The following is a 14,710-nucleotide window of genomic DNA, read 5'->3' on the forward strand; positions in this document are numbered from 1 at the left end:
CACCTCTTCGTTATTCTTCTGCCTCAGCAGTGCCTCCAGGAGAATCTGCTCCATAATCTTACCAGGCACGGAGGTGACACTGACTGGCCTATAGTTCCCCAGTTCCTCCTTCTTTCCCTTTTTGAAGATGGGGATTATGTTTCCCCTTTTCCAGGCAGTGGGGACTTCACAACTGCCATGACTTTTGGAATATAATAGAGAGCGGTTTAGCAACCTCATCCACCAGTTCCCTCAGTACCCGTGGGTGTATCCCACCAGCTCCCATGGATTTGTGCACTTTCAGGTTCATCAGAAGGTCATCACAACAATGGTTTGATGGTAATCAAACACAGACACTGTCCCTTGCCCCTTCCTTCTTTCCCTTTGTCTTTTGGTGGTTTTGTCTTTCTGGATGACTTACACATCACATGAAGTAGTTTTATTAGTCAGCATGTCATTAGTGGGTAATGGAAAGGCTATCACACAGTCTTTCTAATACCAGTTTTATGTCCTGTATTATGGGAAAAAGAAGGGAGTAACTTCATGTAATCCCTGAAGTGTGGGATTGCCATTTAGTTTCTAATTAAGCATGAAATACAAGAATGAGGAAAGAAAGGTTTCTTCTTCCTTCTCCCCTATCATGCACACAAACCCAAAGGACAGGCAATGCTTTGCTTATTTTGTGGGAGCACAAGGGAATGTATTTTTCCCCCTTATGAAATTGCATTCAGGATTTACAGATGAGGACTGAATCTTTTATAGATACATCTAATACTCGAACCTGGGGGACAAAGGAGAGAGGGTAGTGAGCGTCCTGACCTAAACCAGACTCAGGGTCAAGCTACTCAAGAGACAAGGAGAAGCAGAGAGCCAAGTGCAGCTGCCCCCTAAATAAGTAAGATCATGATGCTGTTTACAGCAGTGGACCCTACTGAAAACACAGCAAGGGCTGTAAGCTGGTGACTCGCACAAGTGCAAGAGTATGCTCCCATCGAGAGAGGAGCAGGTCATACCAGAGTCTGCTCTTGATGACTGGCAAGGTCTTCTGGTGCCTGGCTCCAAGCTATCCTGTTTTCTGAGTTCAGCATGTCTTAAGAGGCAGAGCCTCACACGCTGAGCTTAGACCTTGGGAGGAGCCACCTCTCACTGATATGAGTTTCAGCAGGATGCTGTCTCTGTAACAAGCCGTAGGTCTTAAGCCAAGGTCTTAAGCCGATCTCTTCCATCTGGTGTGCCTACAAGAGCTCAGTGGAAGTAGCAGCTGCTCAGCATCATGTCTCCTGAAGGCACTCAGAGCAGATCATGGTACATCCTTGGGCCACGGCCCATGGCCCAGTAAAAAGAGCAGAGTGATGATGTAAGATTACGTACTTCCCACCTCAAGTCATGCAAGTGTACAGAGCTGAGACACCAGCTTTCTTCATCCCTTCTTACACACATCAGTTCTGGAACAATAAAATTGTTTAGCTAATCTATACTCTTTCTTCTTGAGACAGTTAATTCTAACAATTAAGTTTCCTTGATGGTGAATAGTTACTGTGTCACTAATAAACAGGACACACCACCATATGGACTACAGACCATGAAGATCATACCATGATTTATCAGCTGCCAAAGCCACTAGCTTTCTTACCTTCTTATGAGCCCAAGACATCTGGGCTCACATTCAAACCAAAGTAAAATGCTTATTTACTTGTCTCTGAGGGATGTGAATTTTGATAGATTACTCGTATTAAGGTCTGCATCACCTGTCCTGTACAGATTTTTGTCACTGACTCATCAGCTTTTTCTATTGCATCTGTAGAATATATGTACCACAGAGTTTTCTCTCATGTAAGAATTCTAGAAAATGCTTAACAAAAACACCCTAATTCTCTCACACAGCAAATGATGTAAGGAAGGGCAGGACTTTGTCTCTAGGAGATCTCAGTTATATACTGATAAAATACATATAATACTTTCGCCTCATCTTGAAGCTAGGAGAAAACAATTTCAAGCAGTGTATTTCCAACTATGCCTGCCTTTAACTGGGATGAAGAAAAAAAAAAACCAAGAAATTATATCAATTCACCTGATCCTTAGGGATTTTTTCACAGAATCATTAGGATTATAGTTTACAAGCAGACCTGTGACTTCAAAACACAGGTGAAACGGCACTAGTTATTTCAGAAATATATTGCTGAATGCTGAAGGTACCATATTGACCATCTTTCTTTTTACATCCTTCACTTACAAAAGGTAAAAAGTGGAAACAATGGAAAATAAAAATCAGAGAATCAGATTAAAAATTTCCAGGAGAAAAATAGCTATCTTTCATTTTCATATGTCAGACTTTCTACAAGAAGAAAAGTTAAAATGACGTTGTTTTCTTTACTGAGTTCTGTATAAATGTCTTGAACTTGACACACAGTATTTTACTAAGCAAATGACACAAACACTCCATGGAAATGATTTATCTCATCTTTAAATGACTCTGTTTTCCGACATCATTTCTACAGAGACATTTGCCTGCAATAATAAATATTTCAAAATAGTAAATTCCAATAATCTTTATGTAAAAATAATGCTGATCTTATGCTTCTAATTAGTCAGAGAGCTGGCAACCAGTAAAACACATTTTGTAAAAGGAAGGCACAGTAAACTTAACCTCACACCTCATAAAAAGCTTTGTAGTCCTCCCAGTGGTGGCTCTCAGCATCCTGTAAAATGCTTGTAGCACAAACTCTGACGCAGTAGCTCGTAACTTGAAACTGGAGATCGTTGATGAATTCCTGATACTGTTGGAGAGGCACCAGGAACAGGGGCCTGTTCAGAGAGAATGATCAAAGTGGGAAAGACTGAAAGGCTGTGCGGTAGGAGGTAACAATCCCCAGTACTGCAAATGGTTCTGATTATTAGGTATCAATCATTCATTTCCTCTCGGTCCTGGAGTCTGAGCCTCGCATTCACTGTTGAAAAATATCTGGTCTTTGTTTCACAAGTTCTTTAAATATATCTGCTCATCTATAAATTCTCATTTAACCAAGTCACTAAGAAATATATTACTTCATCCTGTTTTCTGAGATAAAAGTACATTTGTCATTCAGTTATTGGGAGATTCTGGGTTGAAGCATAATTGCATCACCACTAAGCGTGATAAAGAAAACATAAACACAGAGTCCAGGGATTGTTTTTGGTAGGTAGGTATTGAAACTCTTTCATAATACACATAAGTAGAATTATTGAGCAATATTTTGTCTCAGTCTTCCCATTCACAAAGATGCACTTCACGCAGGAGTGAGTAAAACATCAGAGGGAAAGTAGCTCAACAGTGCATACAACCCCTTAGAAATCATGCATTCCTTGAAAATTGCACTGGTTCAGGTGTCCCTCCAAAAAGGCCCAGTTTCTACTTTTATACGGCAAGAAACACACAGACCAATAACGAGGTTCATACTATCTTAAGTAAACATTTCCTAAAAGCACAGCAAGTGTAGTGTATTGCCCACCAGGTCAAATGCTGTCCCAGACTTTACACTGCTACTTCCTATCCTCTCTAATTTTTATTCTGCATGCAATGAAAAATAAATTCTAAAACTACATTGGATGTATTTGTTCACATTTCTCAATAAAGACAGTGTAAGAAAAGTGCAGGAATGTATATTTATATTGTCCTCCAAGACTGCTATGTGAAAATTCAGCTATTGCAAAGGTCAGAAAACGAAATTAAGGCCTTAGCCCTCTACTTATATGACAGCAGAATACATTCAGTTCACTGGACAATCCTATTTAGTCAAGCTTAATAAATAAAAAATATCGATCTGCAAATCAAATGCGGATCTTAAACATAAATAATTTGTTGTGTAATGGCCGCTTTAGATTATCATTAGCTTTGATTCAGGTCTTTCCATAAATAGTACACGCAGCGCGTGTGCTGAAAAATATGATGCAATTAGGAAAACTGCCACCACCCCGTATCACCAAAATGGAATGAGGTCCCATATTATTTACGCTTGAATTAAACCATTATGGGTAAAAGGGACTCACTTTTTGCTGGTTTCCTTCATTAAATTGCTATACATTGTAAAATGCTGAAAGACGTATATGGCTGTGGAGAGGGCAGCATGCAAGTCTTGCAGGGGAGCCTTGGAGGGAACGTCTTTGCTTTTCTCCTCTAGTCTTGCCAGGACAGCTGTTGCCACTTTGCTGCAGGCCTCGACAAAGTTTGCTCTAATTTCCTGAAGAGAATCATCTCTGCATGCCAGGGCCAATGGAAGCAATGTGTCAAGTTCTTCCATGATGTCAGAACAAAACTGAGAGAAATAAACGTGGCATCAAGTTATTTGTATTCTGACAGCACTGTTTAATTTATACACACTAGGGTCAGATTCTTGAATAATGAAATTGGCATAAAACATAGATATATTAAATCAGCTTTACAAACATTTCCTTCTCTTATACAGGGGAGAAACGTTTATCTACAGTAAATGAATTATTATTCTCGCTATAAAGCTGCAGAATATATATTGGGGAAAAAAATCAAAACTGTCTTACACTAGTAATGCCTTCATTTTGTTTATGATTTCATTAGATGTACACTCAAAGCATAAGGTTAATTCCTTGTAAACAAAAAATAATTTTCGAAACTAATTCATTTTGAAAAATATACACATTTCTTAATACTGAATTTGAAAACACACTTGTCATCTCTTAGTAAATTCATACAATGATCTCCCTAAAATTATCTCCCAAAAGCTTATATGTTATTTTAAGCAAACATGAACAGTGTTCCAAATTTGCTACAACAGCTGCAAAGCTTACTAAACAAAACAACTTTTAAATATGTATTCCCTTAGAAAAACAATTTAATTAATCGTCATAAATGACCTTTCAGCCAAATCAAAGGAGTCTAATTTGGCCATATTATTGGTTATGCTGATTAGTTAAATGGCATGTCTAAGGATATGAATACAGGAAATCCCTTTATAGCTGTGCTTCAAAGATTTCAGCATTTTCCCATCGAACGACTTGGTAACAGAGCAGATACTAATCAGAATGTTTTAGAACTTTTTGAATGAAAAAACCTAATGCCAGCAAACTTTAAAAGTTAATTCTTTCAAGTATAGACTATGGACTATTGTATAAAGCTCTGTTCAGCCTCATATTGTAATGCCTCTCACTTTCTTCTTAATTCCATTTATGTAAGATATAGAATATTAATGGTACTGTAAGTACTTCAAAGTGTAGATGGCAAACAGCCTTGGCATTCTGTCTCCCCTCAAACTTCAGATCTTTTGATACCTGCCTTAGCAATTCGTTTTGGTTGCTCCTCCTGTTGGACTGCTCCGCAGGACTCCCTCATTTGCTGGTTGTTTACAAGACTCATTGCATAGCCTGAAGCTGAAAACTCTTCTTTCTGCTCATGTTGAAGAATTTTAGTTGAAAAATCTTCTATTGCTATTGTTATACAGTGAGCCACAGAAGACGACAGGTCTTTAAAGGCATTTCTCCAGCCAAAATTCAGTAAAATAGGCTGAAATACATATTTATATTAAATCAATCCAAATTCATTATTAAGTGTTATTATTGTCTGAAACTTACACAAACGTCCATAATTAAATTAAAGGACACCACCACCTCCTGAAATTCATTTTAATAAAATATAGACTGCTAACCTTGAAGTCATAATAAAAGCAGTATATACACTCAACAAAAATTAACATGCATAACAATATTAAAATTGTCATCAAATTTTGAAGAAATAAATTTATAAAAAACCCTCTCTTGTTTAAACAAGACTGCTTTTTAAAAGCCATGCTTCATCTTTACATTATTTGTAATCTTTAATGGAATCTATTTAACAAAGTTAAATACATCTATAACCATTTTCAATAGTTTAACAAGTAATCCAGCAATGGATACCCTATAATAATTTTCACTGCAAGTTAACAACTGGAAGCTACTAACCATGAATATTAACGGAAAACATTTAGAGAGGTTAGTTTTAACACAGCCACACTGGATTTCGCTTCTCTAAAGCTGGATTTAGCAAAGATGAAAATGTTTAAAAAGAGATTTCTAGTTTTTAGCCAATGCTGTCTTTTACAGGAGTTTACATCAGTTCCCTGCCTTATATAAACAGAGATTTCTGCAGTTATCTGAAGCATAACACTTGCGAGAAGTACACACAGTAGGACATCATTACTTTTCCACTAATCTTGCTTTGCATTGCTCATATGACATACAGCAGGCTTAAACCTTACCAGAAGTGGCCAACTGAGAATTGCACCACTGGAAGAGAAATATTTTAATGTCGCAAGATGTCCAGTACAGATCCCCACTATAAGGACATAGCAGGAGAAAAGAAAAGAAGGATTCCCAGCAAGTTGCAGCTATAATACTAAATTGGAAGACAAAGAAGGGCTACCAAGTGGAGCCCTTTCAGTTTACTCCAATTCAGAAGTTGCCGCCTCCTTCCTTTCCCTTTGCCCACTCCCAGCACTCAACGCCAGCGAGCACAGAGGCAGCCCCCATGGACACACGTTTGCACTTCCTCTTTTTTTTTTTCTTTCATTTTTTTTGATCTTGGGTCAAGTAAAGCTCAGTCTTCTCAAAATAATGTTCTTTGTAATCTATAAGATACAGGAACGCTAGTCTCACAAACTGATTCAAAGCATATTTTATAAAGTCACTTCAGCATTAAAATTGAGCCATTAGGAAATGAAATTCCACTACCGCAAAGTATCAGACTTGTTAGAGTATTTAGGTCCCATAAATTCAACAATAAAAATTTGTTCAGTAGTAAATGCAAGCCAGATTAAAACTTAATCTTGTACATGCGTTCTATAAATCATAGTGCTTACTACACAGTAGTTTGTTGGCATCAAAGAAACCGGACATCGTGTGGTACTTATCCCTATAGGAAGCATCATTATGATCAAATGCTAAGAACTTGATAGGTTTTTTAAGATTCTGCTGTATTTTAGAAAATATTTAATACTGAAGAAATCTATCATATTTTAGCATTTTTTTACTGTTTTGTTATGAGGTATCTTATACTTCTGATGTTAAATCCATTCTGTTATTAAATCTTAAATAATAACCACTTCATGAATGCCTTAAGATTTTATTCCATCTTAACTGAGACTTTGCACTCAAAATTAATTGGAGTAGCTAAGTAACGAAACTATGGCAATAGGTGTTTATAATGAACATGGTGGCAGACTACACTGGAGGCGCAGACAAAAGAAAATCCCCTACAAAGTGTAAGACTCTTTTCATACTCACCTCTTCTACCTGAAGTAACTGTTCAGGAGGCACACTGGTTTCATTTGCTCTAGTTTCTCCTATTAAAAGCTCCCCACTAGCTTTCTTCAGAACTCCTGCACAGTATGATAAAAGGGATCAAAGTTAAGATTAATTCTGTAGAAAAGTCAGCAGCCTACAACACCTTCTGATATATCAATATGAAGCATAAAAAAACCCTCAACAAGATGTAGGGGAATACTAATGTTATGATAAAGTCAAATTCAGGTTATACACAGCTCCTTTTATATAACATGACGAAATCCACATCCCATTGTATTCATATTTTATACAAACGCACATATAATGTGTAAAATATAGTTTCTTTTGTCATTAATTCATTTTTATACTGATTGTGCAGTCACCTATTCCTGGGCAGAACAGATAACGTTAGAACAACTGTGTAGAAATTAATTTCTATTCTTTGTTCAATAAATTATATGAATTGCACACTAATGTATTTTTATAGTTTTTACTTATTTGGAAACGTCAATATGATAAGAATAAAAAGACAGTTAATTAGTATAGTTATTATAAGCAAAATAATGGCAATAGGAAAAAGAACAAGTGAAGCTCCTTAAGAAGGGCTGGTACAAAGCTCACTCATAAATCTTGGAGTAACAGGAATATTGCCCCGGTTTTGACAGGGACAAACCAATATCCATGGTCGATATCACTTCCATCAGCGTTTCAAGCAACCCAGAAGGTTCCTGGAGTGTACTGATGATAACTTCCTCCCCTAAGTGACAGAGGAGCCAATGAGGAGAGGTGCTATGCTGAACCTCGTTCTCAGCAACAAGGAGGAGCTGGTGGGGAATGTGAAGGTCAAAGGCAGCCTTGGCTGCAGTGACCATGAGATGGTGGACTTCAGGATCCCAAAGGCAGGGAGGAGGGTGAAAAGCAAGCTTACAGCCCTCGACCTCAGAAGAGCAGACTTTGGCCTCTTCAGAGATTGGCTTGGAAGAGTCCCATGAGATAAGGCCCTCGATGGACAAGAGGCCCAAGAAGCTGGTTAATATCCAAGATAACCTACTCCAAGCTCAAGAGAGTTGGAAAAAAAAATGCCAGGAGGCCTGCATGGATGATCAAGGAGCTCCTAGCCAGACTCAAACACAAAATGAAGCCTACAGACGGGGGAAGCAAGGATGGGTAACCTGGGAGTAACAAAAAACCAATGTCTGAGCATCCAGTGACGAAGTTAGGAATGCTAAACCCCAAATGCAACTAAATCCAGCCAGGGATGTCAAAGACAACAGGAAGGGCTTCCGTAAGTACAAAGGTGGAAAATGGAAGAAAAGGGAAAATGTGCGTCCATTGCTCAATGAGATGGGGTACCTGGTTATACAGACATGGAAAAGGCTGAGGTACTGACTGCCACCTTTGCCTCAGTCTCTACTAGCAAGAACAGCCTTCAGGAACCCCAGGTCCCAGGGAGTATGGTTGGACCAAGGAAGATGTACCCTTGGTGGAAGAGGATCAGGTCTGAGAATATTTATGCAAACCGGACAAACCTAAGTCCCGGGCGCTGATGGGATGCACCCACAAGAGCTGAGGGAGCTGGCAGATGTCATTGCAAGGCCACTCTCAATAACCTTTGATCAATCATGGCAACTGGGAGAAGTGTCCACAGAGTGAAGGAAAGCAAATGTCACCCTTGCCTTCAAGAAGGGCAAGAAGGAGGACTCAGGGGATCACAGGCCAGTCAACCTTACCTCAGTCCCTGTGAAGGTGATGGAACAGTTAATCCTGGAAAGCATTTTGACGCACATTATGGATAAAAATTTCATCAGGAATACTCAGCATGACTCAACCAAAGAGAAGCCATGCTTGACCACCTTGGTAAACTTCTATGAAGAAATGACTCGCCTGGTAGATGAGGGGAGAGCAGTGGATATTGTCTACCTGGACTTCAGTAAGACCTTTGACGTTGTCTCCCATCAGATCCTGTTATGGGACAAGCTGTGGACAAACTCTTGATGTATGGGATGGATAAGCAGACAGTGAGGTCGTTGGAAAACAGGCTGAACAGCCAGGCCCAGAGCGTGGTGGTTGGTGGCACAAGGTCTAGTTGGAGGCCAATAACTAGTGATCTATCTCAGGGGTCAGTACCGGTCCAGTCCTGTTTAACATCTTCATTAATGATCTGGATGATGGGGCAGAGCATACCCTCAGCAGGTTTGCAGATGACACCAAACTGGGAGGTGTGGCTGATATACCAGAGAGGGTCATACTGTCATTCAGAGGGACCTCAACAGGCTGGAGAAATGGGCACACAAAAGTTCAACAAGGAGAAGTGCGAAGTCCTATATTTGGTGAGGAACAACCCCAGGCACCAATATATGGTGGGAGCTACCCAGCTGGAAAGCAGCTTTTCAGAAAAGGACCTGGGGGTCTGGGTGGACACCAAGTTGAACATGAGCCAGCAATGTGCCCTTACTGCAAAGAAGGCTGGGTTGCATTAGACAAAGCATTGCTAGCAGGTCAAGGGAGGTGATCCTTCCCCTCTACTCAGTACTGGCGAGGCCACACCTGGAGTATGGTGTCTAATTTGGGGCTACTCTGTACAAGACAGACATGGACATACTGGACGGTGTCCAAAAAAGGGCCAAAAAGATGATTAAAGGAATGGAATATCTTACATATCAGGAAAGGCTGACAGTACTGTGATGTTTAGCCTAGAGAAGGGAAGGCTCAGGAAGCCATTTTATTAATATATATAAATACCTGAAGGGAGGGTGCAAAGAGGACAGAGCCAGGCTCTTCTCAGCAGTGCCCACTGACAGGACAAGAGGCAATGGGCACGGACAGAAACACAGGAGGTTCCCTCTGAACATCAGGAAATACTTTTCCTGTGAGGGTGACCAAGCACTGAAACAGGTTGTCCAGAGAGGTGACAGAGTCCCCGTCCTTGAAAATACTTAAAAGCTGTCTGGACATGATCCTGGACACCTGGCTGTACATGGCCCTGCTTGAGCAGGGGTTCTTGGGCCAGATGACCTCCAAAGGTCCCTTCTGACCTCAACCGTTCTGTGATTCTCTGAGTCTGTTTGTCAAAAGGAATATGAGAATAAAACCAAACAATATGGTACTTCAAAAATCCGTCTCCTAAGCACAAAGCTGGTAAAAGCACAGGTACAGATACAGATACATCATTGTTAAAGATTATCTTCTAAGCATAAATTTACAGGTCTTCAGTCACCTGAAGCTACCGGTGGTACCCACGGCCAAGGTTTAAAAACGTTTTCTCTTTCTATGAAATACCCAGTATTTGCACACACATAGGATTTCATTTACCCAAAGCGGATTTTATCTTTCCCCTACACAATTCACCCTCTGAAAATGAACACTCCACTTTTCATACACCTATACAGGATTCTAAAGCATCAAGTTATTTGTGTTTATTTTTTCGCAAGCACTCTTTTCATCTGCATTTTCAAAAGACATCAGGGAAAAACAGATTTGAGCTGGGAAAAATAAAGATAAAATAGTACAATGTAAAACCAGAAGACACTAACCAGGTCATCTAGCTTCCTAATCATTCAACATATGCTAGAGACAGCACCATAAACTTAGTGCTTTTTTAATATGTTTTAATGTATTTTATGATGAAGTTTCCTACAATTTTCTTCAGAAATTACTCCAGAATGGAAAAAAACCACCCTAACTGACCAGATATTTTTCCCTTTTCTATTCTTTGTACCTTAAATTTGCCTTGTTTTTCCTTGCAATTCTCCTTTTTTATAGATGGAACATCTGATTCTAACTATAAGCACAGCTGAATATCTCTATATTCACATTCTCTTATTGTCACTACTTAGATCAGCTATTTATAATTTTTTATACTAAGACTTTAAAGAAAACCTTAAACATTTAACTTAAAATCCTTGTGTGTTTTTGGAATTGCTGCCTTACCTGGTAAGAACTCATAGCTGAGATAAATAGGTATCTACTTGTGGTAGATTTACGTCTCCAGGACCCCAGGTGAAGAGCCAAATGATGCTTCCGACAGCATCAGTCATTTTAAAAGTTCATTCATTTTGAAATTAACAGGTTTTACTAGATCTCCCCACCTCCTTTTCTAACTAACAGCCTGGGCACTCTTGCCCTATATTCATGTACATCTGTCTAGGTGCACGCAGGCTCACACACATCTAAAATCTTTTCTGGTCTTCCCAAAGAAGCCCCAGGGTCGAGTCTCCTATCTTTTACTGAGTTCCTTTGGTTTCCCAAATTTTTGCTTTCCCCAATCTCACCTAGGTAAAGTTGGCCTTAACCTTCTTCAATTCAATCTCCAGCTCGCAAGGGCTCTCTTCACATTTTTCACTGATCAGTGCACAGTAGCCACAGCCCCCTCAAGGCCTCTGCACTTCAGATGCTACCACAACCTTCCTCTCAAACACTGTTTTCACAGACACACATATCAAATTACCCCCTTCCTCTCCTGCTACTTCTTCACTGGTCTTCTGACTGTCTTGCCCTAATCATGAAGCTCCCCTGGGAATAAGTGCAGTATTATTCAAGAGACTGGTGCAGCTGCTGTAGTCAAGCTATTCAGATCAAGTTAGTTTGCCGTTGCAGACAGGGAGGCCGGCAATGGGATAGAGGAAGCATCCCTACCTAGGTGGCCATAGTTTTCCACACAAATTCTTTGACTCCTCTCTTCTCCCAAATTATCATAGAATTGTAGAATGATTAGAGTTGGAAGGGACCTTAAAGACCACCCAGTGCCACCCCCTGCCCTGGGCAGGGACACCTCCCACCAGCCCAGGTTGCTCCAAGCCCCGGCCAACCTGGCCTTGAACCCCTCCAGGGATGGGGCAGCCACAGCTTCTCTGGGCAACCTGCGCCAGGGGCTCACCACCCTCACAGCCAACAATTTCTTCCTCAGATCTCGTCTCAATCTCCCCTCTTTCAGGTTAAAACTGTTCCACTCATCCCATGGCTCCCCTCCCTGCTCCAGAGTCCCTCCCCAGCTTTCCTGGAGCCCCTTGAGGGACTGGCAGGGGCTGGAAGGTCTCCCCGGAGCCTTCTCTTCTCCAGGCTGAACCCCCCCAGCTCTCTCAGCCTGTCCTCCCAGCAGAGGGGCTCCAGCCCTCCCAGCATCTCCGGGGCCTCCTCTGGCCCCACTCCAACCACTCTGTGTCCTTCTGCTGTTGTTCTTTTGCTCTTATTCCAAACCTCGGACTTCATTTGCATAGATAAACAGGTACACAATCCTTGTCATATGGCTGCTTAGAGGACAGAATTTGCAGAAAGAGAGCAGAAAGGAGAAAATGTCATGAAAGAAGAAGATGGAGGCTGAAGGAAAACTTCCTAGTCTTTCCTACTTGTTCCCTTTCCAGAGCATATTCTAACCTCCACTGTTCTTTATTATTAGGGAAGACTGGATTAATAATAAATCCTTGCTATATCTTTCTTGAAACTTTTGTTCTATAAACTCGATCAACTGCTCATACCTTGTTCACTTTCTTCAGATTACCAGACAGCAGCTTGAACCATTTTTATAGTAAATATTCAAAACAAGATTACATCAAGTGCTTCACTTAAAATGAAACTCTTCAGCCAACTTTGTCTGGGATTATTCTCCTCTTTAATGCAAATCTTTTTGCCTATGTCCTCTTAGTCTTCAATGTATTTAATTCTTTCTCCAGTTCAGTATTTTCCTGGTTTTGTAATGATGATGACAGTGAGACCTCTTGCATTGTTAATATAATTCTCTTTCTTCCTTGTAAGAAGTTAAGTATAATTATTTTTTTTTCCCCACAGAATTCCATAGCTTTCCTATTCTTTTCATAGCATTTAGGGTTATAAGAACAGTTATTGTGACATCATCTTGCATGCAGCATAGAACAGCAAAGCATCAAGAAAAGCTTTTGTATAATAGCTCACAAAGTGAATAAGGTAAGCAACAAGGCCATCAAAGTAGCTTACTCGTTGGATTCAGCCTGCTCAGTCAGAACTTTTATTGAAACTGAAATAATACGTCATGCAGAAATTGGAAATACCACTCCCCTACAAATATAAATAAGCAGAAGAAACAAACAAAAACAAATTGACTAGCTGTAGATTAAAAAACCTCCTGCTTTCTGTCTTCAATAATGGACTTTTTATTTGTTGTACTATACTGAGCAAACAACACTAATACAGAAAACGTACATCTGAAATCAAACTCCTCTCCGTGTAAATTCCATCTTCACTTTGGACTGATCTGCTGAAGCTATATATTTCTTAAAGATGCTACTTGAACATCTTGCTTTGAGACCAAAGCAAAAATCACACCTTTCTTTCTTGGATCTTTGCAACTTCAAAGTCTACGAAGAGGATGCACCTTATAAATTTGATTCCACACTCCTCTGATTACACTTTCCAGAAATGGATATAGAGTAAAGGATTTCTTCTGATGCTGTGAAGGAAAGACCTTTGCAAATCTTCCCAGTCTCCTGAGGCAAAGCTTGTAAACCTAAGGGCTTGACAACTTTGCCCACAGTGTTTTCAAAGAGCTCCATTGGAAAAAGCTTTTCTTGGTACTCATTATCTGATCTGTCCAAAGTTCACCTTTCTCACTGGAATGGGAAAAAAAAAAAAGCGAGAGACAGATGAAAGTACGTTAGATGTTTTTGATTTTTTAAAAGTCTCAACAAGAGGCTTCTGAAAAGCCAGAGGGAAGATAAATCTACCTTAAAGATGGGAAGAGAATGCAATTTGGGAGGATTCTAAACCAAAATCTCCTGCTTAACCCTTGACTGCAGCTGAATGTTCCAGATTCCTTCAAAGAGAACAACCCCTGTGATGCTGCGCGTACTAGGTATGTCAGAACACCTCCGGAATTTCAACTGAATGTAAATAGAGAGGTAGACTATCTCATCACAGTAGGCATGACAAGATACCTGCAGAAGAAAGGGTTAAATGTCTAGTCAAGAAAAAACAGAAGGTGGTTACTCCTTTAGTTTTCTGAAACCCATTGCTTGTAGTGGAACGAAGTGAGGTTATGCAACATTGAGAATAAATCTTCCGTAATTGTCAGAAAAATGCAGACAGCTTTCCTCAGAAAGGTAGAGTAGCAGTCTTGTCTAGATGCCACACTAAAGTTCAGGAATGGAACAAAACCATACCATCATTTATTTTTCCGGGAACTTTTCATTATTTTCTCCTTTCATTTGATAACAAGAGAAAACTTGAACACTACACTGGTAGCAGATAAAATGTGTACTTATACTACTTCTTTTTTCAAATTGTGCTTAGATAATGTAAATATAGCTTGAAAACAAGTACAAAACTTGGCGTGTACATACTGCTCATTGAGGAATACATGCTAAATTATGTCTGGCAAAGGAAAGTCAAAAAATAAAATCAGGAAGAACTGCACGGACAATAGTGAAAAGAAGTTGGAGTGGAAAATGCGATTCATAGAATTTTTTTTCAATCCATGCAAAACAATTTGGGAAAA

At 39.8% G+C, this 14,710-nt stretch overlaps 1 protein-coding gene across 1 annotated transcript in view; it reads right to left on the reverse strand.

Annotated features, from left to right (window-relative positions):
* KIAA0825 (KIAA0825 ortholog) overlaps positions 1-14,710 on the reverse strand; it is a 254,964-nt gene that overhangs the window by 162,918 nt on the left and 77,336 nt on the right. The window contains exons 8-11 of the mRNA XM_074569791.1: positions 7,246-7,340; positions 5,264-5,491; positions 4,006-4,271; positions 2,634-2,784 (exon numbers count right to left, since the gene is read on the reverse strand). Of these exons, the coding sequence (XP_074425892.1) occupies positions 2,634-2,784; positions 4,006-4,271; positions 5,264-5,491; positions 7,246-7,340 (740 nt within the window). The remainder of the gene's footprint in view (positions 1-2,633; positions 2,785-4,005; positions 4,272-5,263; positions 5,492-7,245; positions 7,341-14,710) is intronic.

Source organism: Larus michahellis, chromosome Z (assembly GCF_964199755.1).
Source record: "Larus michahellis chromosome Z, bLarMic1.1, whole genome shotgun sequence".
Taxonomy (NCBI): Eukaryota; Metazoa; Chordata; class Aves; order Charadriiformes; family Laridae; genus Larus; species Larus michahellis.